General features: G+C 39.8%; 1 protein-coding gene across 3 annotated transcripts in view; it reads left to right on the top strand.

Annotated features, from left to right (window-relative positions):
* The window catches only part of LOC117426447 (NEDD8-conjugating enzyme UBE2F-like), a 48,514-nt gene extending 40,666 nt beyond the window's left edge, over nucleotides 1-7,848 (top strand). For all 3 annotated transcript variants that reach the window (XM_059034052.1, XM_059034051.1, XM_059034050.1), the window contains one exon: nucleotides 7,186-7,848. In XM_059034052.1, the coding sequence (XP_058890035.1) occupies nucleotides 7,186-7,236 (51 nt within the window). In that variant the 3' untranslated portion in view covers nucleotides 7,237-7,848. The remainder of the gene's footprint in view (nucleotides 1-7,185) is intronic.
* Nucleotides 7,849-14,757: the final 6,909 nt, after the last annotated feature.

Genomic DNA, 14,757 nt, shown 5'->3' with positions numbered 1-14,757 from the left:
TGAACACAATATTCTAGGTGAGGTCTTACTAATGCATTGTAAAGTTTTAACATTACTTCCCTTGATTTAAATTCAACACCTCCCAATATATCCGAGCATCTTGTTGGCCTTTTTTATAGCTTCCCCACATTGTCTAGATGAAGACATTTCTGAGTCAACATAAACACCTAGGTCATTTTCATAGATTCCTTCTTCAATTTCAGTATCTCCCATATGATATTTATAATGCACATTTTTATTGCCTGCGTGCAGTACTTTACACTTGTCTCTATTAAATGTCATTTGCCATGTGTGTGCCCAGTTCTGAATGCTGTCTAGATCATTTTGAATGACCTTTGCTGCTGCAACAGTGTTTGCCACTCCTCCTATTTTTGTGTCATCTGCAAATTTAACAAGTTTGCTTACTATACCAGAATCTAAATCATTAATGTAGATTAGGAATAGAATAGGACCTAATACTGATCCCTGTGGTACTCCACTGGTCACCTCGCTCCATTTTGAGGTTTCTCCTCTCATCAGTTTGAGAATTAATCTTTTATGCAGGACTTTGTCAAAAGCTTTCTGGAAATCTAAATAAACCATGTCATATGCTTTTCAATTATCCATTGTCGATGTTGCATCCTCAAAAAAATCAAGCAGGTTAGTTAGACATGATCTCCCTTTCCTAAAACCATGCTGACTGTCTCCCAGGATATTGTTACCATATAGGTAATTTTCCATTTTGGGTCTTATTATAGTTTCCATAAGTTTACATATAATAGAAGTCAGGCTTATTGGTCTGTAGTTACCTGGTTCGGTTTTGTCTCCCTTTTTGTGGATCGGTTTTACATTTGCAATTTTCTAGTCTGTCGGTACAACCCCTGGGTCAAGAGACTGTTGCATGATCTTTGTTAGCGGTTTGTAAATAACTTCTTTCATCTTTGAGTACCATTGGGAGGATCTCATCCGGCTCAGGGGATTTGTTTATTTTAAGAGCTCCTAGTCCCATTAACACTGATACACTTACAAACAAAAGCTTGTGAACAAAAGCTTGTAAATGGGATTAAGGGCTCAAATTAATTTATACCATATTTATAAATAATTCAGTAAGAATAAGGAAGCACTCTGTTAGAAGATGACTTGCCTGCATGCTAGGGAGAAATGCAAATGAAGAACAGGTTTGTGAGAAGCACGTTGCCTAAAGCAGTAGAACACCAAAGACAGAAGCAGCCCTGAATAACGCGGTACACAGACATGTGCTTTCGAAAGTGTGTGATGTGGTCTCTTATCCACTTGTGTTGTGCAGTAATGGATATCTGGTCCCACAGCTGAAGTTTGCAGTCTCTGTTGTCTAAGGCTGATGGTGACAATCAACCTTTCCCTCACAGACCTTGCAATAACAGATAACCTTTATCCTTTGGTTTTATTTTAGTGTTAAATGTGAACCTGAAACACAGTTCCAGATCTCTCTCTCTCTCTCTCTCTCTCTCTCTCTCTCTCTCTCTCTCTGTGTCTCTCTCTCTCTCATGGCCATTGAATAAATAAGTGTACCGTACGTGTCATTCTACAGAAATACATGCCTTGTGCATAAAAAATAGATATATTGGGGCATCTCTTGGTGGTGATGATAAAGTTTTATACTAATTAGATAATCCTCCTGCACCGAGTCGAGATAGCTGGCCAGAGAACATCAGTGAGAGGATAATAGCCAGCATCAGGATAACCCATGAGAACACAGATGGCAATGCAATTATAGGAAGCAATGATAAGGTACTGTTCTTCCTGACGGGCTGAGATAACAAGGAATCGCTGAAGAATAAAATAGAGAGATCAGGGCCCAGCAAAAGGTAACTGGGTTATTTTAAAAAGGCAGAAACAGAAACTTTTTTTTAGTTTCTGCTATTTATGTAGATGTCAACTTTAAAAATACAATTAGCAACAGTGCTCTCAGCCATGTGGTGTATTTATCGTCTGCAGAGTGCATACAAAGCAGGCACAGCAGAGGTTTTTTTTGTTTGTTTTTTTATCTTAATTGTAAGCTTGGTGTCTGTGGAAGTTGATTAGAGGTAAAGTATTTCTCTGAGCAAGTGAATTAAAAATTTCCAGATGCTTGCAGCTAACTTTGCGGAACTGTCAGGGGAAGAAGCTTTACTATAGCCATAGAATCAACTGAAGTGAGTTGGTGGAAAATTGCACCTCTACACTAGTACATCTCCCAGTAACTCTTATTTTATTCATATAGGTATTGAAAAAGATTTGCGGAAAAGTGGAAATGCCTGTGCAAAACTAGTTCTGATGGTCTTGGTTGAGATCATTGTGATCAACGTTATACATCACAAACCTGTCACAGTTATTGCCAGGCAGCGTGAAGAAGGATGCAGTGGGGCTTGAGAAGTGAAAGCCTGAACTGGTAGAGGATGCATTAGCACCATACACTTTTTCTATCTGTACATTTGTACATTTATCTGCACCATGATGGGTAGATTCAAGGCACACAAGCATGGAATCTGTACAGGAACAGAAGAGCCATCACACTTGAGCAGCTGTTGATTTACATGTTGGATGAAAAGGTAGTTTATATAGTAGGAGAATATTACAGCCTACAGGAAGAGCTTCATTTTACAAGTTTTTGCCTAGTTTGGTATTATTTTTTTTTTTTTTCCATAGCAGAAACTGGAAAACTGCTTTTAGTTTTAATACGGAGCTGTCTAAACTTGTTAAGTGCTAAATGGCAAACACTCTGAAAGATTTCAGCAATTCATACACTTTGTTCTTTGGCGGTAGTTGCTCCAGGGTGCAGAAGATATTAGGAAATTACAGGCTCTGGCACAGAGCACAATTATCATTCTTCTTCTGTGAGGTAAGTATTGTATAGTGATTTGAATTTTCCAAATTGAAAATGATGGCCTTGCAGCAACCAGCATAGTTCGGCCAGCAAAGTGTTCATCCTGCCATTATTGCGTACAACGGGTTGATAAAGAATTCACTGATCTCCTGACTCTGCACATCATTCCAGCACAGGACCTTTCACCAGTCATGTGCCTCATTATTAGACTGAACCAATCATTGTCATCAGCTGACCAGCTGCAGTAAAGTACTGTCATTTAATTGTATCTGCATTCCTTTAGTGGAATGACCCTCCGAGTCTGGAAAGAGTTGCCTGCCTCAGTGTTATGAAACCCAAAGTATTCTAGACCACACAGAGAGGTATTGTGATCTTGAAGGACCTGACCCTGCAGGCTGTGCGTGTCTAGATGAATTCAGCCACTCTTGCTTGCATGCGTGCAGGCTCAGAAATGTCAGCCAGTTGACTGTTCTTTGACTCCTGGTTTGTATTTGCATCAAGTTTTTTTTTTTTTTTTTTCCTTGACTGGAGCCATGTTGTTGCTAACAGTTTCATTACAGATGGGCGTGAGTTGTTTTGAACCCAGAGCTGTGCAGTTCCTGCAGCCAGGTCAACAACGGTGTCATTTTGCCAAAAGCTGTAGTTTGATTTAACATCATTGTCTGTGTGCAGAGAGGAAAACCAAGATCAATTATTTATTTTATTGCAGATAATGAATCTCTCATCTGCCTTTGTTCATTATTCGGTTGTGTTTCTGTAACAGTAAAAGTGATTAAAGTTCCACAGAAGCAGGTGTTTAATAACTTTAAAAAAAGGAGTTGTACCACATGGACACTAATGGCACTTTTCAAACCAATTAGGGAAGCAGACCTTAGCAGTAAGTGATGAATGTATGGATGAAGAAATCGCATCTGTATTTGATAGCAAACATATTTTATTCAGAAAGTGTAACTTGCTGTTTTATAAGGCTTAGCTGATTTGAAACCATATAGTGCTTCCTCAGCAGATACTGTACGTCCTTGAAGCTGCAGAACATGTTATCCACCAATAAACACAACAGTGCATCACTTGCTTGAAATGCCCACACACCACTTGGACCACTTTATCCCTGCAAGAGATACACTGGGAGATACCTCAGAGTCACCCTGTACACTGTTAATCAAAATGTTACCCTCCCGTGAAGGTGTGCAGTAAGCCTGAACGTTGGTCATATCCATTTCAAAGCACTGAGGCAAGAGAAAGGTGTGTGATGTTTTTAACTGTTACAGGAAGATTGCCAGTCGAGCCCTGAACCTACTGTTAGTCATTGTATAAATCCAGACCCAAAATCCATGTAGTGAGTGCTACAGTAGGTGGTTCTTTTAAACCTGCACATTTGAGAACCATGTAGGGAATGAAGTGCACATGTAAGATTTATGAAACTGTTTTTTTAGATGCAACCACTTTAAGGTATAAGCAACATAAACCTTGTACTTGAGGTACATATTGGAAACCCCTGTCTGTAGGTACAGTAAGTACCCTTTGTCAGCAAGTAAGAGAGGACAGCCATGTGTTTACAGAGAGCTCCAGGACAGCAAGTAGGAGAGGACAGCCATGTGATTACAGAGAGCTCTGGGACAGCCATGTGTTTACAGAGAGCTCCAGGACAGCAAGTAAGAGAGGACAGCCATGTGATTACAGAGAGCTCTGGGACAGCCATGTGATTACAGAGAGCTCCAGGACAGCAAGTAAGAGAGGACAGCCATGTGTTTACAGAGAGCTCCGGGACAGCAAGTAAGAGAGGACAGCCATGTGTTTACAGAGAGCTCCGGGACAGCCATGTGTTTACAGAGAGCTCCAGGACAGCCATGTGTTTACAGAGAGCTCCGGGACAGCCATGTGTTTACAGAGAGCTCCAGGACAGCAAGTAAGAGAGGACAGCCATGTGATTACAGAGAGCTCTGGGACAGCCATGTGTTTACAGAGAGCTCCGGGACAGCAAGTAAGAGAGGACAGCCATGTGTTTACAGAGAGCTCCAGGACAGCAAGTAAGAGAGGACAGCCATGTGATTACAGAGAGCTCCGGGACAGCAAGTAAGAGAGGACAGCCATGTGTTTACAGAGAGCTCCGGGACAGCCATGTGTTTACAGAGAGCTCCAGGACAGCAAGTAAGAGAGGACAGCCATGTGTTTACAGAGAGCTCCAGGACAGCCATGTGTTTACAGAGAGCTCCAGGACAGACACAGAAATAGATCTGCATCAGCAGAGTTGAAGAATAGCAAACTGAAACAGGTGCAAGTAAACACAGTCCAAACTCCTGAGATTGTATCGGGTCATCCTGCCAATTCCCTGTTCTTTTAACAGCTTTGAAAACATCACACACACAAGCCAGAGCTCAGGGTTTAATGGCAGGCTTCTCTGTTGGCAGTCTTGGTTCGATTTTGGATTTGCATTTTATTATTATGTGTCATCCACCCCAAGCTTTTTAAATGAAATTGATTTTACGGGTATAATTTGATTACCTGGTTTGAATATCGCATGATGTTTTACATTATCATATGGGTCTTATGCATATTCTGCATTCGTGCTTGTCACCAACCCCAAAATCATAAATTGGTTTTTGGGATGTTGTTTTTATTGGTGATGGAATAGGAGGCTATGAAAACAACTTTTGTGTACAAATGGTTATTTTACATGCCATTCATTCCTTCTAAGTGCCTTCTTTTGTCTTGTGTAGGATTTTTTATTTTTTGTATTCTTGCATCACAGTGCAGCTGTTCGTAGGCTTATATATTTTTATGATTGAAATATTTCCAACCCCACTTGCTTTAAGCTTATATTTAAGGTTGAAATGTCTTTTTCTGATTATGCATGCTGGTTTGCTGCACAAGGAACTGAAAACAAGGATCCTGTGGTTCCAGTCACAGTCTTTGATCTTTTGATGGTATCTCGTATTGAGTTCACAGAAGTAAGAATTGAGTGTGTTTCTCCCACTTACTCATGATAAGAAGCAAGTCAGACCCAAAGGCCTCTATTTGCGTTTCCCATAACCTCCAGTGAGTAATTCCTTGGTCTTTTCTTTGCAAAGTGATAGAGAGAGATGTTCTGTCCGATTGTGTCTTCCAGCCTCATTCGTTATCCAGATACACTGTTGGTTAATGTTGGTAATGAGCTGTGTGCGGAATACAGCTTTATCCTTCTATAATTAGCTTGCAGTGCTAGTTAAGGGCTGAGGGCCTTTCCTGCTGTACCTCGCCCAGCTGGGATCTATCTTTCATATATCTCCCTGACTCCAATGTGCAGCTGCCTTTTCAGGGAGCTCATTAGAAAAACAACTAATGCGATTTATTTTTCTGTTGATATCAGAGGAACCAGCTTGGTGTCCTTACTAAAGTTCAGATATTTTTGCCTTGCAGAAATTGTACTTAAGCCATTATGACTGAAGTAGATAACAAAGCAGAAATAAGCATAAAATCACATGACGGTGACACCCAGGTATCATTAAAACAGCTCAAATCACTTCCGGAGTATCAAGATGTGTGTGCCCAAGATGTGGCTTGAATTATATTGTCGTGAATTCCTGCCATTAGTTATATTGATTTCCATATGTTTCTACTACAGCCTGGCCTATTCTATCAGATTCAGTACTCATTTCTCATAATCTCATTTTTGCAACAGCTGTAGCCTCCATGTCGTATTTCTCCCACAAAGAAGCTCTACCTATATGTGAAAAGTGCCTAAAAAAGCAGATAAAGAAACCAATATGGTGTAGGTGGTCACCTCCTGCAGAGATGAAAACTCTTCATCGCATCTTTACCAAGCGCTTGTTCCTTTTTTATTATTATTTTTTTTAAATATAATTCACATGTTAAGGTCACAAGATTTTGCAATTAGAAGCTCGCTATTTTAATCAGTAAGAAGTTAATATAGCAATATTCTTTCAAAGCCCTTTGGAGCCCAATATATTCCATAAAGATTAGCCACATGCAATATCAAAACCAGCTGTGATTAATATAAAGAGATACGGCTTAGACCTTTGTGTTGCATTATGCTAGGCTATTCAGAGGCTGAGACCAAAATTTGCATGAAATATGTAGTGAGGGAACTTTCATTTAGCATCATTAACTCGATACAAATTGCAGTGTACTTTACAGAGTGCTCGGAGCCCTGTTGCTGTATAATGTGGAGATGCTTTCTTGCAATGCACAGTCAGAGTTTCTTCTTGCTACGATTCATCCAAATTGATGTAGTCTTTAGAAGATAACAAACATTGGTGTCGAATCCCTAACTAACGTTCTACAGGGGTCTGTGTAAAGTTGGGAGCGCTGTTATTTTTTTTATGTGTTTATTTTTTTAACATGTCTTGTTTTTCTCCTTTCAGGATGATTTCCGGTGTAAAGTTCAAGATTTTATCAAGCAATATGCCAGATGATGATGATGATGATGATGACGGCAGCAGCCCAGCCTTCCTGAGACTGTGGATTACACTCTGTGCTGCTGAGACTTGTGTCAGATATAAAGGAATTGAAGAAAAAAAAAAAAAATATATATATATATATATATATATATATATATATAATAAAATTTACATTAAGAAAATAAATAATACTTTAAACAAAATAAATAAATAAAAGAACTCCACTGGATTGTACGAATAGTCCTGTATCAGTATTCAACTGATGATACGAAGTGAAAAGAGGGGGTCAGCATTAATACAGAGAGGGTAACTACAAGTTTGCTTTATTTAAAAGAAGGGTAGACCCACCGCACTCTCTCTTCGAATACCTTGTCAGCAATACCCGTGCCAGACGCCTTCGTTTAACAACCCCACCCCCACAAATAACAATGCTGCAAGAGAACAATCTCCTCATCACTTTATTTTTAAAAACTGTTTCCACATGCGCAGCAACAGCAAAACCATAAAGCAATCTAATCGTACCTGCTTTTTGAAGTATTAATAGCGGGTTGATAACGGGGGGAAGATCTTTGTTTTGTTTTAGAATTATCTGTTACACATTAAATCTTTGTTTTAAAGCGCTTTCAATTGATCTCGTATGTTTTGTCTTTGAATGTTCCCGACCCGAATTTATATAAATATATAAAATGTATTATAATAAGGAGAATAAAAAGTCTCATTTTTATATATATATATATATATATATATATATATATATATATATATATATATGGTAGGTGAAGTTCACATGCCAGACAGTACCGTAGTATGCACATTTATTAGAACACCCCATTGCTTCTGTTTTGATTTGTTGTGCATATGAAATAAAATCACTAACTGAAAATTGTCAAAATAGGCACATTTGTGATTGTCTAATTTAATTGATGACTTTAATAGGCCACGTGCAATTAATTTAAAATAGTAAGAGAAAAGGAACAAATAGCCATAAGAAATGGTAAAATGTTTTAGTTTAAGGTGCCTAATTAAAGCACAAAGTGGTTTAACATTTTCGCCCATGAGTGCCTATTATTTCTATATTACTGAGTGAAAATTGAAATTCTCCCACGCAGAGTTTTTCATGCAGGTAGGTGTGTAAAGGATATCAGTGACAAAGCTTGAGGTGTTCTCATACATGTGCACACTACTGCATATTGCTTGTTTTTTGCTATTCCAATGCAGCCTGCAGTTCTAGGCGGAATGCCAGGCAGCAATAGGGAATGCGGGCAATCTATTGATGTGACCTCCGACTTTATTGATTTTTTTTTTAATTTTTTTTATGAATATGTCATGAAAGGTGGGAAAAGAAAAACGTTTGCCCTTGAGGAAGATGGTTGTCTAATTAAAGAATCGGGTGATACGAGAATAAACGAAGACAACGAAGCAAATCTCAGATACATGGGTTTAAAAAAAAAACAAAACCTAAAAGGTTAAGGTAGTGGAGACTGCACACTATGTGCATTAAAGAAACTGAGGAGCCTGTTCGTCTTCGATGGCACTGTTCCTGCCCCTGGCACAGAGGTGTCTGAGCTTCAGCAGCAGCCAGTACCAGCTTGTGTGTGTCCTCTATGCCTTTGGAGCGTTGTTGATTAGTCTTGGTTAACATGATGAAGCACCTTGAGAACTGGGAGCGAATATAACACAGTACCAAATGAGCCCAGATCTTGATTAGTGATGGGCCAAGCTGGAAAGGATAAGCTTTCCAGTAGACTGCTGTGAATAGTGGCTTCCTCATAGTCCTCAATTCCAGCTGGACAGCTGATGAGGAAGGCATAGCAGGCAGTTTTCATTTGTTTTCTGAAGTTAGAAAGCTAGGAAGGGAAGCAATCTTGTTTAAAAAAGTGTTGAAAATGAAATTCAAAACCTGCGGAATGATGCTTCTGTTGCAACAACATGCTACTGCTGCTAGAAAAGTTTTTAGATGGATGAGACGGTACCTGTTGATATGAAGCTGCGGCTGAGTTGGACAGGATGTTCCTCTTGCTAGGAATCTCAAGCATTCGGTATCCAGGCTTCTCTTTCAGTTCTGATTCCTCGTTAACACCCAGCAGCTTCCCCTTACCAAGCTCCTGGCGAGTTCGTTAAGATTGAAAATTGAATTATTTAAGTATGTTCAAGGGTCATGTTTTGAAGTTTTAGTTTGTTTCTTTACAAAATGTGGAACTGGCTGATTTACTGTACTTAAACCACAGGTAACTGTGATGCAGACATACTGGATTGTGGTATGGTAAATGTACACATTTTTGCACAATTATATTTTGTGGTGACATTTTGTTAATTTTACAGTAAGTGTGTTTTACCTGTTAAACTATGTTTCAACCCACAGTTTATCCACCATGGAAAGGACTTGGCTGTTTATATATATATATATATACATAACTGAACATGTGTACAGTGTCTTGATTCACACTCACCATGTAAAAATGATTGTATTCTTTTCATAATCCCTGACTGGGTAACATCATAGTAAAGTTCACCACCAGCAGTACAGCATGTGTTCCTGCCCGGTACCCTCCCAGGGGAAATCAGTCGAGTATTGTGAGCAACTGATGTGTTTGTGTTAGCTGGGCAGCACATACTACTGTAATATAAGCTTGCTTTACCAAAACAATGTTCGTTTTATTGTGGCATCTAAGCCCTTCAAATTAACAGACCCCCCCCCCCTAAAGAAAAAAAAAAAACTGCCTGGCAAACAGTATATAGAAACTAAAGCACATGCTACACAAAGCATTTGGAGTCTTGACAATAAACACAGTACTAACCAGGAGACCTGCCAGCATATGGCGACACTTGTCAGAGGCAAACAGTCATGTTTAAAACTCTGAAAGTGAAAGTATTTACATACCACAGATGTGTACTGAAAAGAGAAAGTCGATAGCCAGTGAGTGTTCCTGATACGATATGCTGGTGTAATATGTTCCTTGAAACCGTACAGAGCATTCCGCAGCATAAAGTTTAGATTATATCTACTTCCACATTCGTATATGCCTTACGGATAGGAAAACCATTCACAATTTCCCAAGTAGATTTCAGTGGGACTACAATGTTTATTTTATATTCATAAGAAAACGAACAGCACTGCTTGAGCCTGTGGACATATTCAGAGCAACATTCCTGGGGCACCTTTGCAAATACTGTAGGACATGGTCCTCATAAAAAATATATTTTATTCTGCTTCTGCTCAATTTCATTTGTCCATTTAAGGAGCATATTATGTTAGATGTATTTTTTCCATCAATTCTAAATGGATTCTGCAGTCTTTTTAAATTGCTCTTAATCTAAAGATGGCACCATGTGGTTACATAACGCAAATCCACATTAAACCCTCCCAGCTCCCAGGACCCCTGGATCAAGCTCAGTAGGTCAGCACTGTGGTTAATACTCTTTGATGAGAAGGATGGGTTCTTGTGATGCTACGATGGCTTAGCTTGCTCTGTACAATGCAGGGCTGTGTATTGGTTACCATCCGATTTACAAAGCTGCCCCTGTGCTATGCATTGATACAGTTACCTGATAATAAAATAAAGATTAAACAATTTATGTTTGAAATGATGGAGGATTGCTTATGTTTTGTGTTAAGTCCACTTTGTGATTAACATGTTAATATGCCAGCTTCTCATTTTTGCCCAAGATGTTTACCATAGCGAAGATTCGGATAGTTTTATACCAAGTTACTTGTTATCGAAATGTTATTTAAATACAGAACGATTACTTGAATATATAGCTGCTACTTCTTTTTTTTTTCTTTTTTTTTTTAAACACAGAGAATTCTTTTGAACCTGAACTCAATTATTTAGATTCTCTTTAATAAGAGAAACCATTACAGTTGTTTGAGGCTTATTAATAGTCATTACAGAAGCATGAAATCTTAAGAGCTCCTGAACAACAAGAGGCAGTGATGCAGGCTCCAGCCTGACGTGGTGCTGGCAGACACAATGGGAGCTTCATCAACGAGCCTCAATAACCCTGACCTTAATGCCAGCCCTGCCAATGGAAAACTGTCCCCTCGGGTCCACGTGGCTAATTTCACTGCATTCAAACCTAGGAGGTAAAAGGCAATTCCATTAACCCATTGTGCCACCTGCACTAAAGTAGCCCCATACAACATGTTTCATATAAACATTTATAAGGGGTAGCTGCCAAACAGCTTTAGTAGCAGCGACAGTTGTATTCTTAGTGTTATTTTGTGAGGTATGGTAAAGTATATTGGTAAACATGGTGAGCCAAGGTAAACTATGGTAAATGCATAGTATACCTATGGGGAAAACATGGGAAAACTGCAAAAAAACCACCCTTTAAAGGGACAGCGTGGTATTTTGCCGTGCTTGACAGTTCACTCAAGTTGCCAGCAGCAGATGTGTTTGTTTTCCTCATTCATATTCACAAGCTCTAATCACCCGTGCACTCTGCTCTGCTCCGCAGTGCTGCTGCTCTCTCGTTTATATCCATCTGTCTGCTGTCAGAGATTTACAGCCCCTGCCAGTCCCTCCAAGTTATTTATACATGAGATGTCTGGGTTGCAATGTGACCTTTCTTTGTGTGCGCCCCTGAACTCAATGAAAGTAATTTCCACAAATATCCATTCATTTTTATTCATTCTTGCTTTTAAAAGCAGCTGCAGAATTAATTCATTATGATCCAGGAGGGGTTTTACAACCAGAAGACTGAGATTCTCACCTGCTTTTCAGTCTGATTATCAACCAATAAAACCTGCCACATTCAACAAACATAAAGATGCGGAATTAAACAATTTAAGAGTTCTACATTCTTGAGTCCAGTCCAATCTTTCACCTTGTTCAAACCATGTCCCCAGGTACCGCTATGAACACAGCGGTTCAAAGCATATCCCCAGGTACCGCTATGAACACAGCGGTTCAAACCATGTCCCCAGGTACCGCTATGAACACAGCGGTTCAAAGCATATCCCCAGGTACCGCTATGAACACAGCGGTTCAAAGCATATCCCCAGGTACCGCTGTGAACACAGCGGTTCAAAGCATATCCCCAGGTACCGCTGTGAACACAGCGGTTCAAAGCATATCCCCAGGTACCGCTGTGAACACAGCGGTTCAAAGCATATCCCCAGGTACCGCTGTGAACACAGCGGTTCAAAGCATATCCCCAGGTACCGCTGTGAACACAGCAGTTGTTAAAAACCTGACTGCTCAATTCAATCATTAAGAACATGGCTGGAACAAAGACCGTGCCAGGAAGGGCCAGAGTTGGCCACTATTGAGGTAAGAAGGTACATGTTATGAACATGTCCATGATATAAAAGCAGGGGTGCACAATTACACTCCTCAATGTCCAGAGCCCTCGTGGTCTTTGTTCCTCCTGTACCCTAAATTATTGAACTGAACCAATTGAACCTTCTTTAGGGTTTTAATCATTATTTAATGATACCTGTAAAACCTGGAGGAGATCCGGACCTTGAGGACATCAGATGAAGTCAGGATCTTATAGAGAAGCAGCACCTTTTCTGGTTCAATAATATGATGTTTACTGCCTGAGCAGAAACCCCTCCATGAATGAGAAAATGAAAGTATGGTCAGTCAGCTGCTATTGACATCAGCAAACCCGCAGGGCCCTGTAATGTGGAATACAAACTGGTTTGTACACCGTGAAACAATAGTTTCCCCCTCACTGCTGTGCTGCATGTAATCCATTTGTCACAGAGCTGTTAACTATTTAGCTATGAAATTGTCCCCGTTATCATTCATATTGTGGAGTCAGTTTCCACACCGGCGTCTGCAGCGCAACGTCAGGGTAACTATTTTAGCAGGAAGAGCATTGCAGAGGAAATTCATATACAATATCTGTGGCTGAGTTAAAGGTGTAATAGAAATTCTCAGTTGAAAAAGTCTTCTAGTCGAAACGTTTTGTCATTTGTTTCTTTTTAGGATTTTTTTTAAATTTAGCACAGCTGAGTGTTTTATTGGTATGGCTGGTAATGGTGGTTTAGACCACCCTTTTAGCACATTCGTACAACTTTCTGCATAATGTCTTGGAATGCAGAGACCAAAACGAGATCCATTTGTCAAAGAGGTTCTACTTTTCTATTTGTACCTCCCATGAAATGATTTGACTCCTTTTTGATTGATGTATGTCCTGTGCAAAATTCATATCTTACCATTCCTTTCCTCTATTCATTGTGGATAGATGTGCTTGAATCCACAGCAGCCTCGTTGAAGAATATAAATGAGCCAGCATATCGTCAAACACTTCAAGCTAGAATAGATACTTGAAGATGTATGTAAATCTCTTTTGCTACGAATGCTCTTTTTTTTGTTGTAACTCAAATACAATTTGACCTAAAGGATGTTTGTTTGTTTTTTAATTTTTAATTTTTTACATTATTTTATTTATAAAACCTGTTTAAACTAAAACCACATGGATTACAAAATTTAAATTCAGAACATCGCAGAAGAAAGGCCTCCCATGAGTAGGAGTGGCAATGCTTTCAAATTTCATATGCATTTCACTAACTCCTTACATTTTTTTTTTTTTTTTTTAATTTAGTCGTTGCCAATTATTTTTTATTATTATTATTTTCTCCCAATTTGGAATGGCCAATTATTTTTAGTCTCAGCTCACCGCTACCACCCCTGTGCTGGCTCGGGAGAGGGCGAAGACGAACACACGCTGTCCTCCGAAGCGTGTGCCATCAGCCGAACGCTTTTTTTCACACTGCAGGCACCCGGCCAGACTACAGGGGTCGCTGGTGCGCGGTGAGCCGAGGACACACTGGCCGACCTAACCCTCCTTCCCCCCGGGCGGCGCTCAGCAAATTAAGTGCCGCCCCCTGGAAGCTCCCGCCCTCGGTTGGGAAAGGAATAGCCTGGACTCGAGCTCGCGTCATCTAGACTATAAGAACATAAGAACATAAGAAAGTTTACAAACGAGAGGAGGCCATTCAGCCCATCTTGCTCGTTTGGTTGTTAGTAGTTTATTGATCCCAGAATCTCATCAAGCAGCTTCTTGAAGGATCCCAGGGTGTCAGCTTCAACAACATTACTGGTGAGTTGGTTCCAGACCCTCACAATTCTCTATGTAAAAAAGTGCCTCCTATTTTCTGTTCTGAATGCCCCTTTATCTAATCTCCATTTGTGACCCCTGGTCCTTGTTTCTTTTTTCAGGTCAAAAAAGTCCCCTGGGGCGACATTGTCTATACCTTTTAGGAGTTTGAATGTTTGAATCAGATCGCCGCGTAGTCTTCTTTGTTCAAGACTGAATAGATTCAATTATTTTAGCCTGTCTGCATACGACATGCCTTTTAAACCCGGGATAATTCTGGTCGCTCTTCTTTGCACTCTTTCTAGAGCAGCAATATCCTTTTTGTAATGAGGTGACCAGAACTGAACACAATATTCTAGATGAGGTCTTACTAATGCATTGTAAAGTTTTAACATTACTTCCCTTGATTTAAATTCAACACTACTCCCTGTGTCCAAGTAACCCTAGCTTGTATTCAAACACGTGTCCAAGTGGCTGCTTGTAAAT

The sequence above is a fragment of the Acipenser ruthenus genome, chromosome 11, assembly GCF_902713425.1.
Source record: "Acipenser ruthenus chromosome 11, fAciRut3.2 maternal haplotype, whole genome shotgun sequence".
NCBI classification, from domain to species: Eukaryota; Metazoa; Chordata; class Actinopteri; order Acipenseriformes; family Acipenseridae; genus Acipenser; species Acipenser ruthenus.
The sequence above is the reverse complement of the archived record's forward strand: the minus strand, read 5'-3'. Positions and strand labels throughout refer to the sequence as shown.